The 19,116-nt window shown below is 43.5% G+C and overlaps 2 protein-coding genes across 4 annotated transcripts in view; both read right to left on the bottom strand.

The window, feature by feature from the left end:
• RNF225 (ring finger protein 225) overlaps window positions 1-1,865 on the bottom strand; it is an 11,276-nt gene extending 9,411 nt beyond the window's left edge. The window contains exon 1 of the mRNA XM_072430948.1: window positions 1,171-1,865. The gene's annotated coding sequence lies outside the window, so the exon portion shown is untranslated. The remainder of the gene's footprint in view (window positions 1-1,170) is intronic.
• A 1,362-nt stretch (window positions 1,866-3,227) lies between these two features.
• The window catches only part of LOC140343565 (butyrophilin subfamily 1 member A1-like), a 35,335-nt gene continuing 19,446 nt past the window's right edge, over window positions 3,228-19,116 (bottom strand). For 2 of the 3 annotated variants that reach the window (XM_072430272.1, XM_072430273.1), the window contains 7 exons: window positions 18,282-18,632; window positions 10,404-10,682; window positions 8,846-8,962; window positions 8,382-8,402; window positions 7,690-7,710; window positions 6,573-6,599; window positions 3,228-5,900 (listed from right to left, as the gene is read on the bottom strand). In XM_072430272.1, the coding sequence (XP_072286373.1) occupies window positions 5,341-5,900; window positions 6,573-6,599; window positions 7,690-7,710; window positions 8,382-8,402; window positions 8,846-8,962; window positions 10,404-10,682; window positions 18,282-18,632 (1,376 nt within the window). In that variant the 3' untranslated portion in view covers window positions 3,228-5,340. The remainder of the gene's footprint in view (window positions 5,901-6,572; window positions 6,600-7,689; window positions 7,711-8,381; window positions 8,403-8,845; window positions 8,963-10,403; window positions 10,683-18,281; window positions 18,633-19,116) is intronic. The other variant, XM_072430274.1, reaches the window with a different exon arrangement.

Below are 19,116 nucleotides of genomic sequence, written 5' to 3'. Positions count from 1 at the left end.
GAGCAGTATAGGGATCAGTCCTGCCTGGTGTCCCCAGTACTGAGCAGTATAGGGATCAGTCCTGCCTGGTGTCCGCAGTACTGAGCAGTATTACATGGCGGTCCTGCCTTGCCCCTAGGAACCCCACCTCACACAGAAGCAACCAATCACCTTAACAACAGTCACCAATAGTCACATGACATCAATAAATCGTATCATTGTATCATTTGCAGCGCTTTATAAATTAACACAGAATTTATTCTCATGATAGAAAACATCAGAGAGATTCAATCCCAGTGCTATTTTCCCATCCCCCTGCTCGTGTATTCAGCTCCCTACCTCTCCCAGGTGCTGGCACAGAGCTGGGGTCCCACATGGCACATCTCATGGCATTTTCCATGGCATATGTTCCTATCTAACCACATGAGGGTGCCTGGGAACCAATCAGAATGTTACATTACAGCAGAAAATCCCACCCAGCACATGGGGGAGCACTGACTCTGCAATATCTACAGAACACAAGCAGGTGCCAGAAAGTCTGTGAATCTTTTTTCCATTACTTTTCACCATTCTATGGACTGTGGGGCAGATTCAACGGAGACGGAGCCAAGAAGGGGAACTTTAAAATATTTCAAAAATGAAACCTTGAAATACAATTGTGTCCCCATGAGAGCAGCCAATCACTTCTAGGGGTCACTCAAAAAAAATCAAACACTGAACGCTACAAAACTTTCCCCATCATCACATCACCAGCCCATGGATTGGTTGGCCCCTGGCATGTGGCGGTGCCCTTTAGGTCATATTGCACCATGTATGGCTCTAAAATGAGGGCCAATTGCACGAGGAATCCATAGACAAAAATTAAAAAAAGTTTTGGGGAATCATTGTATTGCATGTTCACCTCTCATTGGATCATTCACCCTCACACCTTGCTCCGGTGACAACCCATATGCTCCCTATATCTGTCCCAGTCCCCGTTGTCACCAGGAGGCCCTGACTCCTAAAAACAGAAACTTTTTGAATTTGTTTTAAGGTTGCAGAATTTGACCTGAATTCACCCCCCACCCTCCAGCCCTGGCAGCGATGTTGTTATCTCGCCCCGACGTGCGCTGGCTGGTACCTGCCGCTCTGTACACGTTCTTATCTCCTTCCCATCCCAATCCCTATTTTCCCCGGTCGGCCCCGTCTCACCTGCTCATCCAGACCCTGCGCTCCTCTGTCCCAGCCGTTCTCCTGACGCTCACCTGGCTGCTCCCAGAATCTAGCCCGACCTGTCTACCTGGCCCCTCCCTCCTGTACAGGTGCATTGATAAGAGACTTGTCACCTATAGCAATTGTCCCAGTGACGCACGAAGGAGGAGACTCCTCCCCATTCCCAGGTACTGTCCCCCCATCCTCCTCACTTGTCCCTCTTTTGGGGTGGATTCGTACACCCCTCTATAAAATAAATCACCCAATCACATGACGGGCACCTTCATCCGGCCTCCCAATATTATAGGAAAAAAGGAAATAACAATGTGAAAATACCGACCAATCATTGCAGAGTATTTTTTTTTAACAGGTGTGGCCGGGCGTGCATATTTTTAGCCAATAAGCATTCTTCTTACCAATCTGGAGGGTGGGGTGAGGAATATAGGGGATCTTCCTGTTATAGGGTGACAACGCTCTGTCCTTGTCTACCAATTGTCCTCCTGCGTTGTCACCCTGACTTTCCAGCGGCTGATTTATCATATGTTAGTAAGCATGGCTTATTGTTGTCACCATCAGGAAGCTCACGCTGAGAAATGCCATGCAGCCATCACTAGAGTGTATGTAGACGGGAAGTGGCTGCAAAGAGGATACAGGAGATCGGCAGATGGAACAAAGGAAAAAAAACACACACAGCATGGGTTCGTAAGGCCTGGATCCTGCCAAAAATGAATGATAAGATTTCCTGATACAGCCATATATACCCAATACACAGCATTTGGGGGCCTTTTACTTTCTGATTCTGTTCATCCAGTCTTGTGATTCTAAGTTGTCACCTCCCTAGACTTGCAGGAATTTCCAGCCCCCAGATAAGGGGTCTCCTGGGTCTTCACAAGCATTGGCTTGCTGCCCATCACTGTGACAATAAAATGGAAACCCTGGTGAAAAGTCACATGGTATGTGACACCGCTACCGCTACGGAGAACAGAAATTGACTCAGTTTTACACTGCTGGTTATATCTGTACACATAAACTGCAGCAGTTTTATCTTCTCTCGCATCACAGGTCCACATTAAAAGAAACCTCTAGGAAGTGCCTGTTCTTGTACAAGACTGCCACCTGCTGGCTGCAGATGGTAAATATGATGTAATGATCCGCTACGTTGAAAAACTAAATAACTGGATAGTGGCTGTTGTGTCCTAATTGGGGGAAAGAGGGCAACGAATCACCCCCCACTCATCCTCCCCCACCCCCCAAAAACAGAACAGCCCCCAGTCTGGATAGCTTTGTTTTTTATATTGATTGCATTACCACAATTGGCCTCTAGGGATCAGGCTACCTAATGCTGATGTTCAATAGGTGGGGCCTCCTTCTGGAAAATGCAGGGGCTGAAATCTGGGGGTTCCCAGCTCCACCCACTACCAGTTCTCAGGGATTCATTAAAAGATTTGCACAGAAATGAGAAATATACCAAGCTGACATGTGATTGGTCCTTCAGTGCCCACCTGGAAGACCATATCAGATGTGGCGGGGTGACCCTTTAAAGAGGATCTAATTGGATGACAATTGCTGAAGCACCAGTATTATATACAATTGTGATCTGTTTTCTTTTTGATTTTACACTTTTTATACTTTTTTGCATCTCTGTTCTGCAGATCTCGTGCGGCTATTTGTAGCCACTTCATGATCTCGTTCCAGCATTGGCTGACCCACATTGTATGGCAGCAATGACCACACAATGGCAATCCACTCCCATACACGCACAGTGCAGGTGACAACGTAGGAGCACAATTGGGAGACAGGGAAAGGCTGTTGTCACCCTCATAACAGGAAATGCCTTAGTTTGTATCTTTATGGCAGGATCACCTGATTTTATTTTAGCTGCAAATTTAAGTTTTTAAAATCAACATGTTAAAGTTTTTGAATTTTTTTTCAAACACTTTAGCATGCCACTAGGAGGCGCCATTCAGAATGTCAATATGGGTAACATGCGTGTGTTGTTTAATTATCATTTATTCATTTTTCTACTGCTGTAATAATAACAACATGAATAGTGCTCAGTCAATAAAAAATTAAAAAACTTTATTGTAAAAAATCACACATTGACAATGACAAAGCTCCCTTGTTCTCAGCCTACAATCCCCCTCCCCCTTCTCCATATTACATCATAAGGAAGCGTTTGTGGTAGATGGGCACAAATCATGTCACTTCTTCCTGAGTCACCATTGGCTGTTTATTGAATACATTCCGATTCTCTGACCAATAGAAAATTGACCGCTAACTGGTCTCAATTATTGTTATGACTGGCTGGCCATTTACTGATGACAGGTAATGCGACATTCACCTATTACCATGTGACCTGTTATTGGTGGGTCTCCGTGATTTGGGTAGTGGCTCCTGTGATTAGAAGGGGGTTGGAAATGCTACACGAGGGCATGTAAACCCTAAAATGATACTGTGATCCCTTTTGTCTGTTAAGTAGGGATGAAGGATGAAGGATGTGTAGGGATAAGGAATGAGAAGGGGTGAGGGATGAGTAGAGATGAAGGATGAGAAGGGGTGAGGGATGAGTAGGGATGAAGGATAAGTAAGGATAAGGAATGAGAAATTAGAAGAGAAGAAGGATAAGCAGGGATGAAGAATGAGTAGGGATGAGGAGTGAAAAGGGGTGAGAAATGAGTAGAAGTGAGGAATGAGTAGAGATGAAAGATGAGTAGGGATGAGGAAGGAGTAGAGGTGAGGAATGAGTAGAGAAGAAGGATAAGTAGGGATGAAGGATCAGTAGTGATGAGGAATGAGTAGGGGTGAGGAATAAGTATGGATGAATGATGAGTAGGGATGAGGAATGAGTAGAGATGAAGGATGAATGGGGGTGAGGGATGAGTAGGGGGAGGAATGAGTAGAGAAGAAGGATAAGTAGAGATGAAGGATGAGGAATGAGTAGGGGTGATGAATGAGAAGGGGTGAGGAATGAGTAGAGGTGATGAATGAGTAGAGAAGAAGGATAAGTGGAGATGAAGGATCAGTAGTAATAAAGAATGAGTAGGCTTGAGGAGTAAGTAGGGGTGAAGGATGAGAAGGGATGAGGAATGAGTAGGGGCAAGGAATGAGTAGGGATGATGATTGAGAAAGGGTGAGAAATGGGTAGAGGTGAAGAATGAGTTGGGATGAAGGATGAGTAGGGTTGAGGAATGAGTACGGATGAAGAATGAGTAGGGATGAGGAATGAGTAGGGGTGAGGAATGAATGGGGGTGAGGAATGAGTAGGGGTGAAGAATGAGTTGGGATGAAGGATGAGTAGGGTTGAGGAATGAGTACGGATGAAGAATGAGTAGGGATGAGGAATGAGTAGGGGTGAAATAGATATGAGTAGAGACAAGGAATGAGAAGGGGTGAGGAATAAGTAGGGATGAGTAACGAGAAGGAGTGAGTAATGAAGAGAAGTGAAAGATGAGTAGGAATGATGGATGAGTATGGGTGATGGATGAGTAGGGATGAAGGATGAGTATGGATGAAGAACAAGCAGAGATAAAGGATAAGTAGATATGAGTAAGGACAAGGAATGAGAAGGGGTGAGGAATAAGTAGGGATGAGTAATGAGAAGGAGTGATGAATGAAAAAGGGTGAAAGATGAGTAGGGATGAAGGATAAGTAGGGATGAGTAGGGGTGAAGCATGACCTGCTTGTAGTGGGTTTGTATGATGCACCCCATCTCCTCAATCTGTGCTTTGCCCCTTGCAGGTCATACCACCATGTTCAGTTTATTGCCCCCTCTGGCAGAACACGCCCACTCTCACCTCTCCGTGTGGCCACCAGAAGTGAGAAGATACATCCAGTCCTGGAGAACATGTGACTCCCTCCCTTTCCTACCATGTGACAACAATGGTGCTTGGGGATTGGCTGCCCAGGATCCCAGGAATTGTCGGGAGAGGGTCCTCAACCTTGAACAAGCCCGGGCTTATAATGCACAGGATTGGTGCTCCTCATTTTTCAGCAACCAAAATAAAGTAATTAAGGAGAAGCCGCTCCACTTATAGACCAGAAGGGACTTTACGTACGGTGCGGCCCATTCAAGCTCATGGCACTGTCTTAAGGCTCCTGAGTGCGCTCAGCAGTATCATATAAAAAAGCCTTATAGTTAAAGGGAGGAAAAGTCAGCATTGTCATCTTTTTTTAGTTGATTTCATTGTCATTCCTGCCCCCATTTTGACTTTTTAATTTCAAGTTGCCTCCATTTTTGCCAAGCCAGAAGAACGGCAGGACGCGCTCCCTTTCCTGGCCCACATCGGTGAATGAATAGAGGCGATCCCAGCTTCGGGAGTCATACAGGTGGAGCTCTCTAGGCCCTGATAGATTGAGGTAGACCCCAACTTTCTCCAAGGTGCCCCCCACCACGGGCAGCGGGCTCTCCTTTGTGTCCAGGGCCGTAAAGGCGTCCGTAAAGCGGGCGATGCACCAAATCAGCGCCTGCGGGCGGAACATGTAGGCATCGCCTTTTCTTTGTAGATGTGGAGAAGCGACGCCCACCGCCCACTCCAGTCCATCCCCCACCTCCACCTCCCAGTAGTGGCAGCCATCGGTAAAGGGCGGGAAGCCGAGGCAGCAACGCTCAGTCTCAAAACGGGCGTCACTTTGCGCAGGGGTGGCCGGAGGAGGTTGGTTCATGAGGGTTAGCAAGTCACCGGTGACGGACAGCTCTGGATAGGCGGTCTCAGGGGAGAATCTGATGTATGCTGTAGGGGTACACCAAAGGTAGGTTGTTAAACGATAAATAGGGTAATTTCTAAAAGTTGATCTCTGCACCTAAAAACAATTTTTTGAATAGTCACAAAGTATAAAAAATTCACCAAATGCCTTTTCCAACCCAAAATGAACCTTTAAAAGTAGCAGTGACATCTTCACTGTGCTGTACATAGCTTGAGCAAGGAGCAGAGCTGTGGGAGGGGCCAAAAGGCCACACCCACTACAAACTGCCTGTAGAAAACTACAGGGGGGCGGAGAAAGGACCGGCCACGCTGCATAAGGAGACAGAGCAACAGCGATAGGTCTTTATTACAGGAAGTTGCTGCACAGAAACAAAGTACAGACAGATCTGGAACAAATATGCAAAGGATCCAGGAATAAATATTCTCCTTCTATTTATGCAATATTTATTTAGTTCAGCTTTCAAAACAATTGTCTTTGTGATTGGCTTATTGTTAATAATATTATTGTCGTATGATAATATTCTTTGTTGTTTATTACAGTATGAGATTTTGGTGGCAGCCATAATTGCTCATTACATATGCATGCTGTGCTTCCTGTCTAATGCTGCGCAGCCAATAAAATATAATAGAAGCCCCACGAGAGGTAAAATGAGGACAACACAGAAGGTAAAAGACACCTGAAATCAGGAAATTGTTTACCTGGATTCATCACAGCTTTTCTCCAATCTAAAATCAGACAGCAAAAACGAAATGTCAGTACCTGTCACCAATTAAAATTGTAAATCAATTATTTTAAATGCTTCTTTTTCATAAAAATGTTTATGGATGTGCAATAAAATGTCTTAGAAAATTAAAGCGTTGTATCCCAAACACAGCCCTTCCTGGGAGTGTACAATGACTGTGCTGGCCCAGCTACTTTGTCCCTCCCCTAACCTTTTATGCAGCAGCCAGGGGAGGAGCAAATGGGAAAAATAGAAATTCTTACCCGAGTCTTCGGGGGCTGCTGACCTCAGCAGAATCAGAATCAGGGCTTTAGGACATCCTTTAGGACATGGGGTCATTTACACGTTAGTAAAATGCATAAAATCATGTAAAAGGCCCTATAATCCCATAGGAAGGATTTTTGCTGAAATGAATAAGTCTCTTTGAATGTAATCAGTGAGCTGCTGCATTCCTGTGTGCTCATGTGTATGGTAGGTGTGCTCATGTGTATGGTAGGTGTGTACATGCGCATGGCTGGAATGTCATGGGCGCTGATTGTAATAGCAAAACAGAAACTAAAGGGTTAATTTTCAAATGGGAACTCTCCAGCCATACTGCAGCCTAAACAAATACAACTCACATTTATAAAGTGCAGGGATGTGCTCTAGAAACTTGCACCTGGCTGAGGCAGGGTTTGGCACATGACCTGTACTCCTCCAATCACAGAGCTCCTTCTGCTCCTCGGGGGTTGGCTGACCTAACAAGCTGACTTTTATGAGCTTAGATGGATCAGGCTGAGTATTGCGTATTCCAAATCACTAACCCAACCCTGCACCTTCAGCCCAACCCTTTATATTATATCCTCACAATCTGAACCCTCCACCTATCCAAGCTTATTGGTTGTATCGGCCTTTTTTGGGTTCGGTATACCGGAAGCCTTTGGAGATGCAACAATGGAGACCAATTCCTAAAAATGCCATTTGCCCGGCTCTATATTAGAATTTCCTATCTGGTGAGAGCACCCAGCCAAACCATTAGACTGGAAATAATCACTCCTTGTTCACAAAGCCCAGTAGCTCATGCATTCACTTACTTTACTTACTGCTTCACTTACCTACTTCTGAACACAATTCACCTGCATGAAAAAAACCCACAAAATATATTAAAATAATACAAAAAACCAAATAGGAAATACAGAGATTTTATAACTCTAAAAAAATTAAATTGCTATATGGCAGCCTTAGGGCACGCTGTGCTTCCCTGGTGGCCCCTCCCAGAAATTTAAATTGTTGTGATTGGTCCACTGCTTACCCCAAAAATCTGCACAGAGCTGCAATTTGGAATCACAGGCACCCCCTGCTTTGGCTATTTGTGAAGAGATCCCCCATGCATGACTCTGGGCAAATATGAAGCCCCAAATGCAAAGCATTGCAGCTCCCTGATACCCGTCATGCTGACACGTGGCACCCTGGAATATATGGGGGTCCAGGGCAATTTCTAAAATTTACCCCCTGTATGGTTTGAGCAACAAGCTGAACTGAAAGTCTAAAAGAACAGAGCCAAAGTACAATTACTGACCATTGTCACCGCTTATTTATTTCAATTATCAATGAAAATAACAGCAAGCATTTTCATTGGCTAGAAGTTTTGACAGGACCGCCCCCAACAACTTCCAGCCAATGGAAACGCTCACTGCTGTTTTCATTGATAATTGTTTATAATGAATGTCATAAATAAACTCAATGAATATAATGTAACTACAGCACAATTGACATTTATTATATATCAGTATTCACCCACACTTACCATTCTGTGTCCGGAGAGCCTCTACAAAAAAAAAAAAATAGAAAATCAGTAACCAATTGCACAAAATAAACTGTTAATTTAATAAACATTTCAGTCATTTTACACATCTGCATGACAATTTTTCATACAATTAGATTAAAAAGTCATTCTTGATCTCTATACAGTGACTCTGGTTTGGCTGAGATGATGTCTGCTGCAGGCAGGAGGAAGCATTTCTTCAGTCTCCTCTCCCCCAGTGATCAACATTGTAGTCAAAAGGGGGAAAGGTGAAACACTTAGGGGTTTAATGATATCTGGCATTCACTGAAACATTCCCTGGAGGAGAGTCAATGGCTGCCATTGCAACGCATAGGCCTTGACGATTCTCAACCAGGGAATGTTTCAGTGAATATCAGATTCACCGTTTTGGACATTACGTAGCTTGCTGCAATGTTAGATACCGGGTTGAAATTGTTCCTACTCACCTTTCTCAGCTATTTGTCTCTTCATTGCAAAGAACACAAATGCTGCACCGCCCAGGATCAGGAAAAAAGCGAACAGGAATGCGTAGGCCCAGGATGAGAGCCGAGGGAACATTTCGTCTGTAGGGACAAACAACCAATCACTGATGTGGAGGGATATAAACACACAGAATATCACAAACACCATGGCCTGATTTATCCTGGGTGATCCAGCAAACCTGGAATTTTATAAAAACCATTTCCTACTATGTTTTCAATCCTGGATCAGATCCATTCCTGGTTTGTTGGATTGCCCAGGTTCTCCCATGATAATCTACCTTCTCCAGCCTTTGAGAGCCTTAACAAATCAGGTCCATGAGTGACCAGAAAATGAACCTTTTTTAGCTGCACTTAGCGTCATTGCTTGTGATAAATGTCTGCGGCCAATGTGGACCCAATCAGTCTTTCTAAACCATAATTAGATTGGTATATGTGGGTACATGTCAGCTGACCTGACCCCACCCGAGGCGAACGCCCATCTCAGGTGCAAATCTTCATCTGTACAGCTGTCCTCCGACGTCTCACAAACCAATCAATGACAGCTGCTGCTCTTTCCTATGGGGATTCCTCCTGCTCATTCTCCCTCTTCCTGCTCCATAGAATGGACAGTGCCACCTAAACAGCCCTCATTCATTCCTATTCTCCATCCATTCGCCATCTTGGGCTGAAACCTTGGGTGCAGCCACTTAAGTAACAGATATAATTACTGTATACTAGACCCTCGGCCAGTGATCTGGCCTGCAACCCATTCTTATGCTCCGATGTTCTCAGATCCACTGAAATCCCCAATAATGTGATGCCCAGAAATGCCCACTTACCCCTTCATGGTAAATAAATCCCAGAGATAATGGTGGTCATGGTGGACGTCCAATCCAATGCCCTAGTGAGATCCATGAATGGACCAGACGCGTTTCCACCAAGGTCAGAATTCCGCACCACTATACCCAAGCATCTTCCTTTGATCCATTTTACCTTGTGTGGGGATTAGTCAAAAGGGTGGTCATGGGGCAAATACTTATGGTCACATCACAATCACAATAATAAGTAATTACGATGTGACCAGGAATTTCTGACATGCAGCAAAGTTTAATCCTGCTTGGAATAAGTCAATGGGAAGACTTTGGGTCTGGTGGCAAACATGGCGTCCAAGTCAATGCTCAATATTTTTTTTGTACATATATAATGCAGTGCCACTGAAAATGAATGGCAGCACAATGCACTGTATGTGCTATAGAAGTTTTTCTTGATGTTATTACCATGGGGGAACCTTTAAACAACTTTCAGGTCTTTGGGAAACCCCTTCTATAATTATTATATCCTCAGATCACAGTACATTGGCTTAATGATCAGTAGGAAGAATTCCTCTTACATTGCTGGCCATTGGGAAGAATGTCGCCCTTACATCATTGGTGTCACTTGATGTTCCACCAAAATTCCTTCCCCAAAATCTATGTTTTAGGCTTCTTAGATTTGTATAAATGGTGATAGAACAAACAAAATGCAATAAGTTTTGGTCACGTACCTGAAATAGTCACATAAAATCCAGTGGATCTCCCAGTGACTGGGTGCTGGGCTGCACCGTACACGTACCCTTGGCCGGGGCCCTTCAATAAAATGCTGCTCTCTAACGTGAAAAGTCCGTTGGTTTGGTTGGAGATGGTCTCTGACGTATCAGCGGTGACAAACACACCGTGCAGCTTCCAATGGATCTCTGGTTTGGGAAACCAGTCAGAAGTGAGGAAAGACACCATGACGGCGCCATCCTTCAGAGCGATGGACATGACGGGGAGGGAACCAGTTCCTGGCAGACAGAAATTCAATTAGCAAGTTTACTGAGTGATATTTTGGTTAGAAGGAAGCCACCATATTTAATATCTTACATGGCTGACGGTTTTACGTTGGCCGATATTGGACCTCCTCCTTTTCCGAAATGTTTCTGGGCCAACAAGGTCCCCATTCTTTTATCCCCCCCAACATCATTGGCAGTTGACCTACTCATAGGGGACTATTTATAAAAAAGTAATACCAGATCACTTTTTCAAATCAATTTTTTATACCAAATATATGAATGGGCAATCCAGTTTTGTATGGTGGTGATCATGACTTTTGGAAGTATTGTAGGAGGCCCTCAAGCATATTGTCCTACAAGGACTTTATGCAATGGGCCTGATTTATTAAAATTCTCCAACACTGGAGAAGATAAAGCAGTTTTTCCCAACTAGGGTTACATGGAACCTTAGGGTTCCTCCATAGGTTCTAAGGGGTTCCTTCAGCCATGAACAATTTGGACCTCCCAGATCACTTTAAGTGGCACCAATCATCTTTTTGGTGCTCTTTCCCAACCAGGGTCACATGGAACCTTAGGGTTCCTCCAGAGGTTCCAGGGTGTTCCTTCAGCCATGAATTTTTTGGACCTCCCAGGTCACTTTACCTGACACCAATCATCTTTTTGGTGCTCCAATGCTAGTAAAAGTCTAGTAAATGGTACGATTTGTGGTTCCTGTTAGCTGATTTCCACCTATTACATGATTGTAGGCTACTAATCACAGCACATTTCCAATGGACTAACATTTATATTCTGCCCATAGATCCTGGATAACCCAATACAGGAAGAGTTAACATGCCACACTCAGATACCAATCTGCAGCTGTTGGAGAAAGTTTTTTTTTTTTCAATTTTCTTGAGTTCTGCATGAGCCGTTCTGATGTTAATCTAAGTTATAAAATAAACAGAAACAATCTTATCTAATATCACAGAAAACATTTTACACTTCAAAACATTACTGAATGGAGATTACCTTCTGCATGTCAAAATCAGCAGAAGTTTTGCACAGAAAAATCAGACATTTACCTTTGGATAAGTTAGGCTGCGTACTCATTTGCAATCTTGGTACCTAGAAATGATTATTTGTGAATAATGTGAACTTTTATATATATTCATATTTCTGGATCTGCTGATGATATCTAGTTTTCAGTAAAAAGGAACCTTTGCACTTTTTTATCATTTGCACATTTTTAATTGGCCAGGTTTATATGAAAATACCTATAAAGGATGCAATTTATATCCTTGCTGCTGTATTTTACTGGAAATCACTGTGTACACCTGCTGAACAATATAGCTCTAGATATGAGAACGGTGGCTCTCAATTGGGGGTGCACAACGTTTTTTTGGCCAATCACAGGATACACAATGTTCAGCAATGCAGACCTTGGATGTGAATGAGAAAACATTGTGAAAGCTGTGCACATTCATTGACAAATGTTGGCAAATTCTTGTTTAAGGCCCATTCATATCTATACACCGCACAAATCTGCCTGCATTCCCAAGCACTGGGCAGCGCCATACTCTGCAATAAAACAAAACTAAACCTAAATAACAAAAAATTGGCTCTTTATTGCAGGAGCTTTAGGCTATGTCTATTCTGCAATAAACTACACTCACTGCCTGTTTGTAGTATTCTCTATAATGTATTAAGCTATGCATGGGCAGCTCAGTGTATAATTCTTCTATAGCTGCATGCTAAGAAAAATTCGGTCCCATGCGCATGCACAGGAGTTATGTTATCTGGCCTGGCCAATTAGGAGGATAGAAGACCAGGACCTGGAAGAGAACCTGGTTAGGTTAGGGACAGGTGAGTTTAGTTCCATTTTAATGCAGCCTATCCACTTATATTGATATTGGAGCCTAACGCAGGGACTGAATAAACTCCTGTGCGCATGTGCGTTAGTTGTGTTATTCCAGCCTGGCCTATCAAGAAGGCTGAAGACCTGAACCCAGAAGAGGACATGGTGAATGTAGGTGCTGACAATAGGGCAAAGAGATCGGGGTTCTTATTTAGGGCAGCCTATCCACATGATATTGGTTCCTAATGCAGAGAAGCAATAAAATCCTATGCGCATGTGCGGTAGTTGTGTCATTCAAGCCTGGACAATCAAGAGGAAGTGGAAGACCTGAACCCAGAGGAGGACCTGGTAAATGTAGGCAATGGAGCAAGAGTTCCTATTTAGGACAGCCCATTCACTTGATATGGGTGCCTAATGCAGCACAAAATTTCAAAATTTTGCATTGGCCTGTAGTGCAGCACAATAAGGGGCACAATTCATGAATGCGCAATGCTTGCATTTTATGTGGGGCTGCAGTAACGCATGTGTTATCGCACACATTCCCATAGCACATACATGTAAAATGTAAATGGAAAAGGTGTTACCAGGGCCACAGGTACTCCAAATTGAGAGTTTACCTGGGGTGATCTCCTGGTCTTATTAGCTCTTTCGCTGTGATTTGGCTTTTAGGAGACTTTTAGTTCTACATTCTGTTTTTTTTTTTAGCTCTCTCCACATTGTACTACGTCACGTATTGTTCTGTTTATGCTTCTCCTGGGCTTACACAATCAGCCCATAAGTGGAATTCCTAACTATTGTTCTGTAAAAGTTTTGCGTAACTTCAAAAGACTTTTTATAGCTCTTTTAAGCAATGAGGTTTAAGGTCTCGGAATTTTCCAGAGTCCCCGACTCCGGGTCAGGTAAGTTTGCTTTAGGACGTTTAAGATTGACATGGAATTACATGGTAATACCTTGATCAGGTGAGCCGGAGATTTAAGGAAGGGAAAGAATGAAAACAAAAACATAAACTATGAACAATTACACAATTACACCTCTTAGGTCATTCAAAGATCAAACACTTTTTTAGGCAGCGTATATTATCCTATAGAGCCCTAATTATCTTCCGCTTCACCTGGATTAAACGTGATCTCCTCAAAGGGTGAGATTATCCAATATACAAACTATGGAGAAGTCGTCTTAGGTTTATTACCTACCAATCATCATTAAAGTGTAAATGTTGTCTGATGACTATATGTTGCCTCCCCTGGTTCCTCCTTTCACCCCTCATCAACATGCTAATGCAATTTTTAAATAAAATCTCTCCTTTTTATTAACATTCCCTATGTAGACCCAAAATCAATGGGTCCCTTTTGGTGCTTTTCCAGGCAATGCAGACAGTTGGGGTTCGGCATGGTGCTCTATAAACCCTCAGCATGCATGCAAGCAATGCACTGGCTTTAGCTATGGAAGAATCAGAGTGCTCTGATGGGTGACTATTAGTCTGGAGAAGTGGGCATTCCAAGGCAAATTATCTGCATGCATACCTGTACAATTTTAATACACACAAGTCAATCAATGGTAAATTGGGGCTTGGTACAATTTGTGGGAAATTTCCCAGAAATAAAAAATATTTTCTGCCCATTTTCCCGAGAGATGGCAACAAAACCTTACACAGACTCTGTCCCAAAGCAAAAAGAAAAAAAGTTCTGATTTTAGGTTTTCCTTGGCTCCTTGAACCAGATCCGCTGTCAATGTGGTGCTCACCGATCAATATTCCAATCAGTAATTAATTGGAAGTCTTAGGCACAGCTTTTCAATTATTTGTTTTGGATAGAAAGTTATCAGAGTTCTGATTGGATGTACTCAATCGTTACACATGATACAACTTGTGTCCTTATAACCACATACCATTCCACCATTCCAAAAATTGGGCTCTTATGATTGGTCAGCTGCTGAATTCTTTTCAGATTTACAATATTAGAAAATCAGATCATCCCTAACAATTTGTTATCCAACAGAGCCGACATCATTGTCAGCATTTCCCTGGCTCAGTCTGGACATTTGTGTGTTGTATTTGGTCATGTGGATCATCAGATCCCTTCTATGACAGGTGTTAATGTACATTACCACATCACTGCCCACCCTTCCCCCTTTTCACATTTAATTATTCGATTCTGCTCCAGTGATGTCCGGCCGCTCAATTTAGCAATCCATGAAAAATCAACCTGAATCTCATTTGCAACGACCTTCACAGAAGCCGAGAAGACAAAAATAATTAGACAAAGAAGAAGAGGAGAATATTGGATGGGAATAAAGCTGATAACACTGAATACGCCATATGGGGAGATATAGATTATTTGCAGCCATGTGTTTACTATGATGTGCATAGGGCAGTAAAGGGGCATTATACTGACCACCATTGTAAGAGGGCACTACACCAATGTACGGGGGCACTATACTGATCACCAGTGTAAGAGGGCACTACACCAATACCCAATGTACGATGGCACTATGCTGATCGCCAGTGTAAAGCGGCACCGATTGCCAATGTAAATGGTCACTACACCATCAATGTCAGTGGCACTATACTAATACCCAACGTTAGGGGGCATTATACTGACCACCAACGTAAGATGGCACTACACCAAACAACAATGTATGATAGCACCAAACTGACCACCAACATCAGGGGGCACTACACCAATAACCAATGTATATTGGCACTATACTGACCACCAACATCAGGGGGCACTACATTAACACCCAATTTAAGGTGGCACTATACTGACCACAAGTGTAAAGCAGCACTATACCGATTGCCAATGAAAATGGTCAGTACACTGACCATCAATGTCAAGGAGCACTATATTCATACCCAATGTTAGGTACTGACCACCATTGTAAGGGTGCACTACACTGACCAATAATTTAAGGGGACACTATACTGATCACTGGGGTGAGATGGCACTATGCTGACCACCAATGTTAGGGGACGCTATACTAAAAACCAATGTAAGGGGTCATTACACTGACTGTTAATTTTGGAGAATATTATACTGACCACAAATGTAAGATGACACTATGCTGACCAATAATGTATGGTGGCACCACCCTAACCACCAATTTAAAAGGAGCACCAAGCTGACCATCAATGTAAGGAACATTCCACTGAGCACCAAAGTAAGGTGGCACAACGCTGATCACTAATTTAAGGTGGCACTACACTAACCGCCGATTTAAAAGGAGCACTAAGCTGACCATCAATGTAAGGAACATTCCACTGCGCACCAATGTAAGGAAGCTCAATGCTGACCACCAACCTATGGGGACACTACTCCGACCACCAACAAAAGGGGCACTAAACTGACCACCAGTGTAAGGGAGACTATGCTGACCACCATTTAGGAGGGAACCATACTGACCATTGACGTAAGGGGGCATCAGTATAAGATAACCCTGCACTGGCTGCCATTTAATAGGACATTCTGCTGACCAGCAATGTAATGGGCCACCATACTGACCCCGATGTAAGGGTACCCTACGTGGACCCCAAATGTAACAAGACACTTTTTTTATTAACCTCCAAAGTGGGGGAACATTGCATTGCATGTTTCCATTTTTTTATTCACTTTTTAATTCATTTGGCTATTCTTGAAAATATTTTTGCTATACAGAGCTGTTTAAGGGTTCAAATAAACTAAGCAGGCCACCTATTATTTATTTTTATATCCACAACTTTCTGATCATACAAATGTCCCTTACGCTCTAGATAAATTATTATCTGAGGTTCCCTGAGACCTTCAAAGTGAACCTTTGCTCCTCCTTTTATATTTTTTTGATGTGAAGCTTCCGATTTATTAAAAAAATATCATTGAACCCTAAGAACATAATGTTGGCACTCTTGGGTGACTGAAGCATTAGCACCAAATCTGTCCTCACATTCACATATTAATATATTTTTTTTATTCCTAACAATATTTCAGCCAGTGGCGAGACTGCAATAAATATATAATGACACCAAGATATTTATCATATTCTGGATGTATAAACTCTTATTCTAATGAATTATGATTTGTGTCTTCTGACATAACCAGGGGATGACATGTGACCACCATTAACCCTAATCAGGCCAAGGATTTAAGCAACATTCACCCCGTTGCATTTTTTTCATCCAATCCTAAAAATGCAGGAAGTGATGAATGTCCTCTGAATGTATGCTTATATCACCCTGCATTGTCTTCTCTATGAACATCACAAGAGAGGAGTAAACATCTGATGGCTAACTATTTGCTGGTCGACCCTCACACCAAGGTCACCTTTAGACCACACCGGGACCATTTTATCTGAACGCGGCTCTTCATTAATGGTCAGGCTTTGGGATTTTCACAAAGGAGGTGGTGAAGACCAACAGGATAAGTGAATGTGAATGTGGTTTGGATGCCCTTCTTGCTAGAAATGCCATCGCCGGCTATAATTAGTAGATCCATGAGCGGAGTGATTATTGAGGAAGAATTATGCCTGCCCTTGCTGCAGTCAGGAAGGAATTTGTTTTTTCTTTTACTTCGAGGAGAAGCTGGCAGATAATTCACCATATGTTCTTCAGCCTTCTTCTAGACCAGAGGTAGGCAAACTCCAGATAACGTCCCCTAGTTATTTATTGTTGGATCCGACCTAAGTGAAATATTGCGTTATTGCGAGTTCCCGCACAGTAACCCCAATTACTAAAGAGCAGAAGCAATGCGCTCCTACCAGTCTCCGCAAGGTTGACCTCGAACGTTGTGTCTTCAAGCCATATGGACGGATTATATATTCTTCATCCAACGCGGCAACAAAGCCCTGTGTTTAGTGTGCAACAACACCAACAGAACTTCAAGTGGTCGAACCTCAAGGGGCATTTCGATGCCAAGCACGCGCACAGAGACTACACCGTGGATGAGTGGAGGACTGAAGCTGCTCGCTTGCAGTCACGTTTGGATAAAACCTTTCCTTGGACATCTTGTTTCTTGTGGCCTAGTGTGCCTTCTTGACCTCCTGAAATGGCCTAGTAGTCCAAAAAGTTTGCCGACCCCTGCTCTAGATGGACAATATTGGGATTAGAAGAAAGCACCTTGGGTTCCTGTGTGCAGAGGAACCTCCCCATAGCCCGATATATTGTGTACTGGAACCTGCCCGAAATTGATTTGAATATTCTCTGCAATTTGCTTTGTTCGGTGGTGGCTATGTTACCATCCATAGAGCTCCAACGTTGGCACCTTGTGCGGCTTCAATGTTCCCCAAGGAACTGCAGCTTGGTAGAGGCGCCAGGATACATCCTGTGTCCGCTCAGCCACCTCTATTTGACCAAAAGCACTCTGATTTATAAAAGCTCTCCAAGGCTGGATACACTTTCATCAGTGAAGCTGGGTGATCCAGCAAATCTGGAATAGATTTCCTAAATATTTGTTTTTAATCCTGGACCAGATCCATTCCGGGTTTGCTGGATCATCCAGCTTCACCAATGAAAGTGTATCCTCTCCAGCCTTGGAGCAGTACAAATTAGATGGCATCCATGTACACTAAAGTACCATTTGGTAGGTGTGGACTGGATCCAACTGGAGGTGCAACTGAGGGCACATGTGCAGTTAAACCAACAAGGCACAGGGCCAGTCAGAACAACAAGGCAAAGATGGCAGTACAATGCAACTGGGTGTCATAAAAAGTGATAGAAAATCTCTCCAGGTGCAATCAAGTATAATAGAATTTGTATCACTATTGCTTCTTAATTTGATCTTTTACCATTATCCAAAAAGCAAACTAACCTATGACGGCAAGCTGGATGACGGCCTCGTCGTAGAGCCCGCTGGCGATGTCCTCCACAAAGCAGTGATAGGTGTCGGCATCCGACAGAACAACATTGCGTAGAAGCAGCGTCAGATCTGAGGACCCGGTCCCATTTCGGAGCGATGCTCTGCCCGCATACTCATCGCTTTGTTGGTCTTTCTCCTCCTGTCCATTCTTCATCAGGAACACAGTGGAGTGATACAGGGAGCGGAACCAGTGAACTTTAAGGCCCACCGGACCGAGCGGAGGGGTGAGACTGCATTGCAGCAATGCGTCTGATCCCACCTCCACCACCTGCCTGGAGTCTGTCGACTGGACCTGGAATTTACCTGCAAGAGAAAGATGGAGACAGCACTACTGTGAATAGTGGTGGGGTAATAGCTCAATTTTCTTGAAATAATAATATTATTGCATAGAACGGATGTCAAATCTGTATACAGGAGGCGGAAGGTTCATCTAAATTTGTAAGGCTGCCTGAACAAGTCTCACTCTACTCATACAACCAAATACCTGTGTAGTGTAATAACTTACCTGGCTGGATATAAGTTGTCCCCCTCCACCGATAGGCTGCTGCAGCAGGTAACCAACCCCCAATGCCTAAAATATGTCAGAATGGCAGCAGTGTGCAATACAATAGACTCTGACCCATGCATTTCCCTGCAGTAATCTTGTCTGCAGACACCACTGCGCAGATCAATGCACCAGCTCTGTCACCGGCCATCACAGTGCTGCTGTGCAGAGGATTACAGGGAGGGATATTCAGGAAATGAAACTACTGGACCATGGAGTCTGGCTTTGGGCTTCAATTTTGTA

Source organism: Pyxicephalus adspersus, chromosome Z, assembly GCF_032062135.1.
Source record: "Pyxicephalus adspersus chromosome Z, UCB_Pads_2.0, whole genome shotgun sequence".
Classification (NCBI taxonomy): Eukaryota; Metazoa; Chordata; class Amphibia; order Anura; family Pyxicephalidae; genus Pyxicephalus; species Pyxicephalus adspersus.
The sequence above is the reverse complement of the archived record's forward strand: the minus strand, read 5'-3'. Positions and strand labels throughout refer to the sequence as shown.